General features: G+C 29.3%; 1 protein-coding gene across 1 annotated transcript in view; it reads left to right on the forward strand.

The window, feature by feature from the left end:
• The first annotated feature begins 6178 nt into the window (after positions 1-6178).
• The window catches only part of LOC107440467 (lateral signaling target protein 2 homolog), a 68653-nt gene continuing 61402 nt past the window's right edge, over positions 6179-13429 (forward strand). Inside the window, exon 1 of the mRNA XM_016053385.4 lies at positions 6179-6564. Within this exon, the coding sequence (XP_015908871.3) occupies positions 6529-6564 (36 nt within the window). The 5' untranslated portion in view covers positions 6179-6528. The remainder of the gene's footprint in view (positions 6565-13429) is intronic.

The raw sequence follows: 13429 nt of genomic DNA on the forward strand, positions 1-13429 counted from the left end.
ACTTGAGAAAGTGCAATTTTTTACATACCCAGTCTCTTATGATCGACACTCAAACCCACTATATTCATTGATGCACGAACTTACAATCTTTTTACTGGTCCTCAGACCCGCAATCATTTCATCAGTACTCGAACCTGTTTTTATCATTTGCGAGTGCAACGCTCAAATCATCTGGGAGAATCCAAGTCCATATGGGGAGAAAATTGGTTCTATGTCTAAAACCTCTCTTCTCAGCTCAGATGTAACGGAAAGTTTAGGGATGTTTCCCTAATCCATAATATCCACATTTAGATGTCAAAAATATTTTTTTAAATCCAACTTTCCTTACTTTAAGCGCTATCTTTAGTGCAATTTTGAGTTCCATATAGTGTCCAAGCTTGTAAATCAAGAAAGAAATTAATGTACTTCGTACTCCTGTGATCTTTACACGCTAATGCTGAAAGCATGCCTTGTGCTGCCACATATAAAAAGAGTTCTGTTATTTACCACCTGAAGTCCATTTCGATCGCCAACGCTCAAATCGATTTTTTTTTTTTCGGTACTCGAACACGCTATCATTTGATCAGTACTTGAACTTAGTATCTTTTTATAAGTACTCTAACGTACAATCATTCGATCGATTTCCTAGCGGATTCTATTTTGTTCAAAATTCTAGCCCACTGTCTTTTTATTGATTTAACAGTACTTGAGCCCTCTAACATTTGATCAATAATCGAACTTTTTTTTTTTTAATGTGGTACTTAATCCCGTTGTCATTTGATCAGCACTCGAACCCTTTACTTAATTATATGATCAATAATTGAACCTATTATAATGTGATCATTAATCGGACTCACTATCATTTGATCACCTTTCTGAACTACTTTTTTTTTTTTTTTTTTAAATACTCGAACTTGCTACCTTTTAATTGGTACTCGAATTGCTTTTATTTAAACCCACTATTTTGTACCGGTTCTCGAACTCGCCTCATTTGTTTAGTACCATTGAAGAACTGGAATATCCTGGAGGTCAGTGAACGCAACTTCAAGGAAGTGCCATACCGTATATATTAAACTAAATTGGAAAATTTCTTTTTGAATATTAAATTTTTCTGAATCTTAGATTATGAGTTATTTGAAGAAACTACTTTTTTTTTTTTGTTGTTGCGGGATCTTGAACCTTCTTTTATTTGATCAGAACTAGAACTATTGATTATTCAATCATTGATTGAACCCTCTCGCCTATAGCCAGTTCTCGAACCTACTCTCTCTTGATCAATATTCGAATCCACTACCTGCACTCAAACCCAGTGTTGTGACCTTTTGGTATACTGAAAATTTGCACCCGTTTTTAAATCTAACAGTCGTTTCAATGTGTAACCTCTCGTGAAGTTGTAGTAAAAATATTACTGTTTAAAACCATTTATATTAATCTTGTGGAAAAAAAGCACTAATTTTACTACTAATTATAACTTATTAAAAAACTAACCGCATCCGGCCCGCGAAACCTTTTTTTGTAGCCCGCGAACTAAAATATATTAGTTGTCAATTTTCGTAAAAAATCTATTAAAATACTTTTCTCGTTAATATAAACCTAATTTCTTCGTTTCTGTGAAATTTAACATACCAACTGTGCAAAAAAAAAAATTATTTCTCAGGTTTTGCATCCAAGAAATATTTATTCAAATACAAAAATAATCGTGTATGTTGCTCTTTTTTTTTTTTTTTTTTGTATTTTGTGAAGATAATTTTGCATGTGCGTATTAGAAATTTTCTCAAAGAAATTCTCCGATTTAACTTTTTGAAACCACTCATTTTGGATGAAAATATTTACAAACACATTTGTAAACTTAAAATGTAAATTTCTATTTTCTGGTGGTTGCAGCAGACAAACCTCAATTTTCTCATTGAATATTTTGTGTGCTACTATGTAAGTTTTAATACCAACCTTTTTGAAGTTTTATATCTTAACAATTAGCTATCTGTTGCACATTAAAGTTATTGTAGCACGAATTTTTATTATTTATTTAATATTTTTAAAAATCTACTTATTTTTTTAATTTGTAATTCAATACTTTTGTTTAGTACAACTTGGTAAAATACTGACAGTAATATTTAATGTTCCTTCAATCAAACATAAAAGAGTCCTACATAAAATGTTGATAAAGTTGCGACCAGCCATTTGATTTGCGTTTTCAATTGTGGCCCCCGGCCTCATGTAAGTTGGAAACCCCTGCTCCAGCGCAATCTTTTTCGCACTTTCAACATAACTGTTGACTACAGTTGAAGGTGGCAGATTTACAGTAGGAATTGCATCGTTCCTAAAACATGGTCTTCGTGTAGGAATGCTTGAAAGTAACGATAGGTCATTAATCAGAAACAGAGCAAGAGGAGTTTTATCTATTTTTTTCTTTCTTGCAGAAGCAGTTCCTTCTTAATTATAACTGTAAATTAAAATGCTCCATTCAAATAATTTCTGCTTAAATTTTGAATCTCGTATTTCACTTTGAAAACTGTAGTTTCTAATTTTTTTAAAACCTGCTTCCATTCTCAAAATATACTCCATTAACCATTATTTAAAGTACATTACAAGTGTAAAAAATCTATTGAGAATATTGCGTTAAGTTCGAAAGTTCAAGATAGTGCTCTGTGTATCTAAATTCGCAACCTGCAAGTGCATATACTAATCTTTGCTGTACACTTACTGTGTTAGTATTAAGTACAAAATCAATCATTTTGAAAAGAATACTATTATCTTTCTTTTATTATCTTTTATTTTTTATACTATTATCTTTTATTTATTAGGCTTTATAGAGAAGACAGTCAAAATTGATTTCTTTTTATCTTCAAGGAACGTTTTGGATGCAGAGAGGTACGTACCTCAGTACTGTTGACAATTATCGGTCGCTGTCCCAGCAATTCTGTACATGTTGGAGGAGCGTGAAGGGGGGGGGAGATCGTGAAAAGAATTCCGTGTATAAACCGGGCAATGGCACTTGACCGTAAAAAAACATCAGTATAGGGTATACCGGGCAAATGTATACCGGGCAGTGGCACTTAACTAGACCTTGTATATATTTCAGACATTTAGCAAAAGTCTAGCCAACTAGACCTAGTATAAGTGCCACTGTCTGGTATACCCTACACTGATGCTTTTTTTTAAGGTCAAGTGCCTTTGCCCGGTATACGCTGCACTGATGTTTTCTTAAGGTCAAGTGTCCCTGCCCGGTATACCCTACACTGATGTTTTTTATTAAGGTTCAGTGCCATTGCCCGGTATACCCTCGCTGCACTGATGTTTTTTAAGCTCAAGTGCCATTGCCCGGTATACCCTACACTGATGTTTTTATAAGGTTCAGTGCCACTGTCCGGTATACCATGCAATTATGTTTTTTTAAGGTTTAGTGCCACTGCCCAGTATACATTTGCCCGATACTCCAAACACTGATGTTTCTTCTAATCTATCGTCAGTAAGTATTAAAATATCGAATAAATGTAATTATATAAACGAAATAAATTAATATCAAATCGGATGTAATAAATATTTCGGACATTCACCAAAGCGACAATGTGATAGTCAACATTCACCGATGAAAGTCAACAACCACCGATTTCGGTCATTCACAGTAACATGCACATCATTTACATAATAGCCGCATCAGGACGTTTATTTCATACTTTGTCTAAATAGCATTTGTCATTCTATAGAATGCCTAGGCATTATATACATTGCCTAGGGAAAATATGTTATAATTCTCATATTTCCTACTTTGCCTAAAAACATCCAGCATTCTATACAATGCTGGCGTTTCATACTTTGCCGATAACATACATATATTAAGATCTAACTAACTTTAAAGTTAAAAAAAATTTAAAAACGAAAGCAAAACAAATAACAATAATAAAAACAAAGACATAACGACAAAATTCAACAAAAAACATATTTTATACGAGTTCGAAAATGACAGCAAACGTCGCAAAAAATAAACGTAAAAACAAATGCGAACGGTGACGGTAAACCTTTGAAATTTAGTCAATACGCCAAGGAAGCGAACAAAGAAATCCCCAATATTCTCAGTGTAATTTCCCTCTTTCTCTATTTTCACTCTTCCGACGAAACTCTAAGTTTTTAACATTATGGAATCGTCCTTTCCCTACTCCAGGGATGGCGAACCAATGGCACGCGTGCCATTTATGGCACTCGACACAATATTTTGGGCACGCCACCTATCACAATTGAAGCATATGTAACAATTAAATTGAAATTCACGAAAAACAAACAAAATAATAAGCAATTATTAAAAAAAAATTAACAATTAATGCTAAAAAAACAATTAATAACCATAAAAAACAAGCTAACAATAAATAACTAGCAGAAATAATTTAAGAGTCCTGCTTAAACTAACATCTTACAACCTAATATAAGTTATTTGTCATCTAATCTGCAACAACAGAAGTCACACTGATGTTACTTTAAGTTGAATTGTGCGTATAACTGAGACATTGCAAAATGTATTTTATTTCAATGTAAATAAAGAGTTTTGAGTTGATAGTGTTTAGTATTATTATTTTCCCTATAATCACGAAGTCAAAATTATTTGACGGCACGTCTATGACCTCATTAAAAAATTTTTTTAGAAAAATGGCACGTTGATGTATAAAGGTTCGCCACCCCTGCCCTAGTCGCTTGTTTTTAAACTAGCACATTTTTTTTAAAAAATAAGCATGCAGATGTTTGCCCAAGGGTTATACCTTTCGATGAGTGTTATACCTTTCGAGTTGGTCCCTTTCTGTGATGTTTCTTTGTTTTTGTTGTTGTTGCTGTTTAGATTATCGCGTTAACGAGACGGCGAGTATCCTGCCATGGATCACAACACGGAAATCTCCCCTTTTGAAATTCTGACATGAACACACGGATCAATTTGGTTGGCAGACCTTGTGAAACGTGGTATGATTGTATATGCGCGTGATAAATTGTTGAAAACATACACATGGTTTTAAACATTAAACTACACAATGCATTGATTTAAAAAAGTATACAGTATATACTTATAGTAAGATATTATATACAATTATACAAATAATTAAACTAGTTAGATTAAAATAACTCCTAAGTATTCAAAGTTCATTATATAACCCAAGTTAAAAGGAAATTATAAAAATCTAACCCTACTTCCATAAAGTACCTATTTCTTAAAATATGGAAAGGTGATTCACTATTTATTAAAAAACTTTTGAAATGATAACATATGAACACGCAGATAATATGATTGCAAATAAATTGAATTACTATAAGCTTACTCAATTTACTCTATCAACTATCTACAATCAACTTTGCGGTAGAACAGTTTAACGAGGACCAATACAGCACACCCTCGGTCCCTACGCAGACTAATCCAAGTGATCACCCACCCGCACGACTTCTGTGATCTGCTGGGAACCGCGTCTTAACGATCAGTCCACTGCGGGACGGAAACTTACGGAAGGATTTCTAAACACATACGCCGTATATCTAGGTACGCAGCAATATGTTTTGTCAAAATCATTTACATTTTTTCTACCTATAATGCGATTCCTAACTCAATGAGAAATGAGACAACTAGCTAGTACATGCGACTCTTTTCGAGACTTGCTGAAGAGTATGAGACGGAGGGGGTGGGGCTGTTGACATGGAACTGGTTTTTCTCTACAGATTGCGTATTCGAGCATTGCGATCGCGAATACGCAATCAGTTCCAAGTCTAGACCCCCTTCCTCTTCTCCTGTAGTACGATATCTTCCCCTTTCCTATGATATTTTTCTACTTTTAAAAATTTTCCCGACACTTTCTTTTAGAACTATGTTAAATGTAGTTTTTAGTTCCGCATAGTTTGATCATTTAAAAGTTTTAATCTATTTGAAAATTAAGACGGAAACTAACGTACTTCCTTCTCCTGTGACTCTCCACAAGCTAATGGTGAAAGCATGAAGCATGCAAAGTGTTCCCAGCCATCTGTAGCCCCTTTGGATTTCTCTCTTTCACGGGTTCTAACTCGCATACTTGAATTTCATTTGTACAGTGAAAACGGTCTTTCATTCATCTTAGTCAGACTGCCGATTTTTAACGTCATAGAAATCCATGAAGATGCTTTTTATTGGTAATTTTAAATCATTTGATCTTCTATTAAAACCAATGAGAAGTTGGAACGCAGGTTTAATACCAGTCTGAATGTCTATTATCAGATCACATGGATACTTTTTTGCAGCTGTTTTTTTTTATTTTTTAAATCTGCTAACGGGTCGAGGATATTTTGAAATGAAGACAAAACTAAAAATGAAGAAAAACATTGGGTTGTAGGAAGTTTTGGATTGTCGAGTTAGGAAGTGTATATTAGTTATTTTAAGGTTTTTAGAACATATGCTCCATACTATTATGAAAAATTTTGGAAATAAAGAATTACAGTGATGGTTTTATGTATATACAATGTTTGACGACGGGCATTGTGCATGTGTGTTAGTGTTGTGAAACTATTATTGAGCCAATTGGTATTTAATAAGGATAAAACTTTGGGATGCATTCTTTAAGAAAATGGTTTTATAGACCTAAGGTATGTAAATTATTTTAATTCAACAACAATATTCTTAATAATAGTTGATAAATGCTGTAGTTGAATTTCGCATTCATGTGTGGCTTCATAATTGGGACATACTACGATATCCGACACAATTAGATAATAGATTGTAAAATGTATTTTTTGATACTCAGAAAAGAACTGGTTTTAAATAGTTTATTTATTTCTATACTAATGCACTATATTTTAAAATTGAGGGGAAAATGACACTTCTTGAACTTGTTTTATAATTCGAAAGCTTCATATTCTTTTTAATGTGCTATTATTAGTATTTGTGGTTAAAATTAAGCTACTTTCTTAAATATCTCTATCGAAACTTCACGTTTGCCTTTGATATATGCATAAAAACTTATGTTACGATGCGCATTAAGTAATAAACATTATGGTCTGCTATTTTCACTTAGATTATTAAAATTTATCATAATCTAGCTATGGTAGCTTAGAAACTACTTAGGAATACTTATAAAAATATTTCAAAAATAATAGCGGCCAGTTTGTATATTACTAAAGATTAATGAGTTCGTCATATTATTACTAGGGAACTACACTAGGGTATAATGAACAATAATTTTATTTAGCACAAAGATTTGTGTCTTGAGTAGCTAGGTGATAGCTCTTGAGCGGAATTTAATATTTTGCTACAAGACTTAATAATTGAAAATGTTTTGCAGTTGTTAAAATAATTAACTCTTATTAAGTAAATCATTATTGTTTTCTTTATTTAAATTTTATTTTGCCAAAAAAATTCCAAAAAAAGTACCTTAATTAGTTAAATGTCAAATAATGCTTTATATGTCTACATAACATAACCAAACAAAATTTCTTAATAGCATCTAAAATTTTTATCACTACTTAGACATAAATTGCTATTTAATGACATGAAAGTAAACAGTGGTCAGCAAGGGGCTTGGATATGTTGCCTCATAAGTCTCAGTTTTGTAAGCCTTCTTCTTTAGGGAGTGATAATGAGTTATTTTCAAGGATTTCTGTTCTAAATTAGATTTTAATTTCTGTTATAGCAAGTTTATTATTTGCCAAATTATTTTATTAATAACTTTAGTTATTTATACACATAGATTTGTTAATACCTAAAAAGTTTAGATGTAGTACTTGGAACTAAATTTATACCTACTTACTATTATTAAGGTAAATATAATTAAATAATGATTTCACTCTTTGTGTATTCCTTATTTATTTGTATTTTTTTCTATTAAATTTTAAGATATCCTACAAATCAGTTTTTATAAAGTCTTATAAAAATTATTTCACCGTAAGTGATAGTAATACAGTTGACCATTGCTGAATGTTATCTGCTAGATTAGTTCTATAGTTGTGATGTACCTATTTGTTTTGTTCTTTTTCCTATTATCTTCTGCTTATTTTGAAAGGTATAATAAACCTTTTTCAATTAGATAAGGGGCAATTCCATGGCGGATAACATTGCATTTTGATAATATTTCTATTTTTAAACTTTTTTTTTTTCATTAATAAATAATAATTTTCTTTAAAAATTATATAGGATATTTTTCAATGGTCTATTAGTATAGTTACTCATTTAAAAATAGGGTAAAAAGTTTTGAAGATTTATTTAGAATAAAAATATTAAATGTTACTGACGTTACATGGGGTAAAATATATTTATATTTAGAATTTCTCATTCTGTAAGCAATAAAAGGATTATTATTTTAAAATTTATCTGAAAAAAGCTTCCAAGTTAAGAGGAAACATGGAAGTACACATGAAATGAAACATAAAATGGCAAATAGAGAAAAAGATATTGCAAATTATGTTAACATTATAAACTATTTTATTGTTACATAACATTTAAAAGCAATTGTTTTTATATTATATCTAAAATATTTATTAAAATACTAAGTAATTTATTAACCGATTCGTTTATGCTATTAAATGTTTATTTTTTAATTTTGTCTTCTCTATCATGGAATTGCCCCAACTATCATTTTATTTCATTCTAATTTTGAAACACTGTTATTCCTGGGTAACATAAAAATAAAAATGATTTGCTACATTATGCTACTGTAGTCTAGTATTATTTAAAGGTTGGAAAGAGGGATGAAATTTTATTTTTTATCATTAGAAATGGATAATAATATTTATACATTAAATTAATTTGAAACTTTTTCTGAATCTGTAATGAAAAAACATAATTATAATAAATTTAATTTTTATGTATTCTCATTTTTTTTGCATGCTTTGTTATTTTTTAAAAATTAAATTTCTAAAAGATAACAGAATTTCAATTTTTAATAAAAGTATCAGGGTTGGGTTTTTGACGTCAAAAAGTAGTTTTTGACATGACAAGGGTATAATACTGGTTTAAACCGTCAAAAATGTCAAAAACTGAAGTTTGCCAAGAAAATATATAAACTTCAAAACTACCAACAGTTGCCATGCATTAGATTGAAATTTAATTATACTATAGGTAATCAGCAGGTTTTAAAATATATTTTAATTAAAATTAAGATAAAATAACAGATTTAAAATCTCAGAAATTTATATTCAAATGCATGTGCAGAAAAATTTTGCACAAAAATTGTTTAAATATTTATATTTTGAAAAAAAATTTTTTTTTTTTGATACTTAAGAAAATTAAAAGTTTATTACTATGCAATTTTGTCATATAAGGAACATATAACTAATATTTATAAGGAACTTACAAGTTATGTTGTATAAATACAAACTTGATACAAGTGTATAAATTTTTTTTAATGTTATACCGAATATCTTTATTATCCAGTATGTTAATTTGAATTTAAAAGTAGTTATATTTATGAATAATGATAAATATAATTCATATTGTTTATTATATTTATTTATAATTATTACACTTATCATTTTAAAACAATTTTTATCTCTTAATTTTTTTTTTCTCCACTTGTATTAAGAATACAAATAATGCATATCTTGAAAGCAAGAAGTAATTATTCAACAGCTGAATATTTAGATATTCAACAAAACTATATCGTATTCAGCAAAATGAAATTCACAAGTATTTGGATAAACTAAATTTTCAGCATGAATAGGCTGAATATACTGTAAATCGACACTAACTACTCTGTGTATTTAACAGAAAGCACTTAAATTTGTATTGTCTTATGTTAAAAAGATTATTAAGAAGATTTAAAAGAATATTAAAAAGATTTTTCTTTAAAAGAAGATGTCTAATGTACAAAACTGCTAATGTTTATCTTTAAAAATGTCTAATTTTTAGTATAATCTATACTATACGCTAAATTTGGTTATAAATAAATTTCTTAATAATATCACTGCAGATTTTCAATAACACATGAAAATGAATACATAATATTACATAAGATGTGAGTTTTAAGTACAAGATTTTGGTTACTGTTCAAAATATAAGTGTTCAAAATTTTAAATTTATTTTTTCTAGAACATATTTAGAAACACTATCCCTAATAAAAAATATATAAATTTTATGTATTAATTAAATTTCACATATGAATATAGGTTTTTGACATTTTCGACATTTTTGACAGTGAGGTTTTTGACGTGACGGTTTAAACCATGGTTTAAACTGTCAAAAACTGTCACATGTCAAAAACCTGCCAACCCTGAAAAGTATTTAGTTTTATTCTAGATTAATTTTAATGTTTAATAAAAATTAATATAATTGCTTTTATGTAAGGATGATCTACTTTGTAATACACAGCCAATTTGTAATATCTTAAATTTAATTGAACTGATGAAAAACTTAGATTTAAACTTAGATTAGGAAGCTGTACTGCTAGATTTAATTTTCGAGTTTAAACAAATACTTCATCTGTGAGATATTTTGATTAATGCATACATATTAATAATGTAGCTTCAATTTTATCAGAAGCGGCAATTCATTAGGGTAAGGTCTTACTTTTTGACAGCAGATTCGTAGATTTATACCTATTGCCTATGGATATTTTTTCTTTCTTTAAATATTAGCATTAAAGTATTCGGGAAAACTCAAACTGTATTCTTCCTAATCATGGTTAGATTTTAACTCACAATTTTTTAAATGTTAATTTTTTTCTAGTGTTAAAAGGTCTTTTTCTAACATCTTTTTTTCCGAAAATGCTTTTTCTGCCTAGTTCCAAGAGTAAATCATGAATGCAAATTTGATATTGGTGTGTTTGAAATTTAGCAGTAGAATTTAGATATGTAGAACTGTATTGAATCTTTTAATTTCCAAATTTTAATGTTATGCTGTGTTGCACTGAAGCTGACAATATACAAGTGTATACAATGGCACAGCTAAGATCGGGTTTTGTGGAATATAACCTCTCCCAGGAATCATACTCAAGAATTAAATCAACTGCTGATCAGTCAGAAAAGGGAATTGATTTAAAAGAAGCTATTACAGAGTGAAAATGCATAAAACACAATACAAATAGAAGGTAAAATATTTCTCTGGAGCTGTGTGAGGAGGAATGAAAATAAATACATGCGTTTGAAATGTCCAAAAATAAAAAAACTTTTGTAAGAAAAATAGAAAAAGTGTGAGGCAGGAAATAATTCTAAAAATTAACAAAGTCAAATATGTACAATTCAAAGTGAAGATAAGAGTTCAAATTTTAATTTAAAAGAAATAGTTGACAATTATATATTTGATAATATATTTATTATAAATATTTTACACACTGGGTTCGTCACACCCGCTTATTGTCTTATGGTTCTTATTAACTATAGTTAAAAATAGTTAATTGTTTAAAATAATTCTTATTTAAACTGTTGTGTACTGAAAATTTATGGGTATTAAAGCAATTCTTTTTTGGCTGCACCATTGATTAATTGTGTTCCATTGTTGACTAAACTTGTTCTGATTGGTTTAACTTGTTGTGTATAGATTCTGATAGAAAGCATAAGAAATTGGGTATTTGCATTTCAAGAAGATTACGATAGCCCACACATGTGGCCAATGATGTTAGCACATAGTTTATGAGCAAAATGGCATGTTAAAGTTGAGCTAAGTTTCTTCACATAAGTAAGAATGTTAATTAAATGCAACGCCGTATTATATCGAATTTGTTGAAATATAATTTTTTCTCCTCTACGTCTTTTATTTTACTTAGATTTTTTATTTTTTTTATGTATTTTATTGTAACCGTGATATATTTTTGTTTTGTGTACATGGCAATTTTGGTACATAATTAGTTTATTTATCTTCTATGTGGCTGTCTTTGTGCTAAGTAGGAAAGATATATATAGTGAAAGAATTGAATATGTTCTACATGGCTGTCATTGTGCTATGTAAGGAATATATGTACATTGAAAGATTTGAAATTTTCATGACAGAAACTTTCTCAAAAAATATATAGAATGTGTCACTTAGGAGAATTGATACTTCACCGGCTTGGCTTTATTTGAAATAGAATAATAACAGTTGTTAACGTAAACATATGCCACATTTCAACACACTATCAGATATCAACACTACGTCACTTGCAGGTATCCCATTTATGATGTTATAGTTACATTTTTTTTACTATGAAAGATTGAGTTTTATAAAAACAATTGAATTAATAGGAGTAAAAGTCAAAAATAATTTGAAGTTTAAGAATCTCAAAATAATAAAAAATATCAAGCTGTAGCATATTGACTGTATTCTGTTTATATTTATATCCTATTTATGCAGAATTTAATATAAAAATTCCTTTTCGACACACATTGAAAACCAGAAAATAAAAAGCATTTATTTTACATCAGTAGTGCAAAATCTTTTTTAGGGAGGTGAAAACTAATGAACTATCAGTTTAGTTTTTTGATGCCAGTTTCCAAATTTTTAATTACTTGTGTAGTAAAAACAATCAATTTGTTATACAAATTAAATTATTAAGTACTGGAAATAATGTAGCTTTTATTAAGAATGTATTGAAGTGTAAAAAGCCTGAAGTTTGTTTTCATTGTAATATTTATGAAATTTTTTTAATTTTCATGCCAAGGATGGTATCTATAAATTTAAATTTTGTAAGGGTTTTTTAAATTTTAAAATCTTATTATGGGGATAAAATGACCCAATCATGGTGCTCTGAAGGTTAAGAATCATCATTTTTTTTTCTCCTCTCCTAAAGCTTGGAAATGTTTCACAAGCACTTGTTGGGAATTATAAGTTATGGCTATTTAAACTTTTCAGTTAATTAACAGTCTTTGCTTAGATCTAAAAGCTACAATTATCAAATTTAAAAAGCTGGCATGATATTTATTTTGGACGAGGTAATTTTTATGGCCTAGTCCTATAAATTTGTTTAAATTACTATTCAAAAAGGCTAAGTATAATGTCGCGTGCAAAAAAAAAAAAAAAAAAATGTTTACAAAACTTATATAAAGATAAAAGAAAAAAAAAAAAAACGTACGCGGAAGTTTCTGTTTCATCATGTGAATATCAATTTTAAAGTGTTTAAAAAAGTCAACCTTTAAAAAAAAATTACTGGGGCTGGTTGTATCATTTAATGAAGGAAAGTAAGGAATTTGCAGATTTTGAAAGTAAAAAGAATAAAAGAGTTAGTTGAAAGGGAATAAAAATCGAAGTTAGGAAAAAAAAATCGGGCCGCTGATTCTTCAAACGGGTCGTTGCACTGTGGGAATGAGAATAATAACGGGAGTTCTTCCGCAAAATATTTTTCGAACAGGGAAAAAAACTAATGTTGAAGGATTCGCTTGATTGTTTACTGACAAGAAAAAAAAAAATCGCGTGATGTGATGTTTTTCATTTTTTTAAATTTTTTCTTAGGATTGCACTAGTGTCATTGCCTAACACATACTTCCATCTAAACCTTTTAATAGTTTACTGGTTACAACTCTAAGTTTGTTCTTAGTGGTTATGGTTAAT

Source organism: Parasteatoda tepidariorum, chromosome 8 (assembly GCF_982258835.1).
Source record: "Parasteatoda tepidariorum strain Cologne lab strain chromosome 8, Ptep-v5.0, whole genome shotgun sequence".
NCBI classification, from domain to species: Eukaryota; Metazoa; Arthropoda; class Arachnida; order Araneae; family Theridiidae; genus Parasteatoda; species Parasteatoda tepidariorum.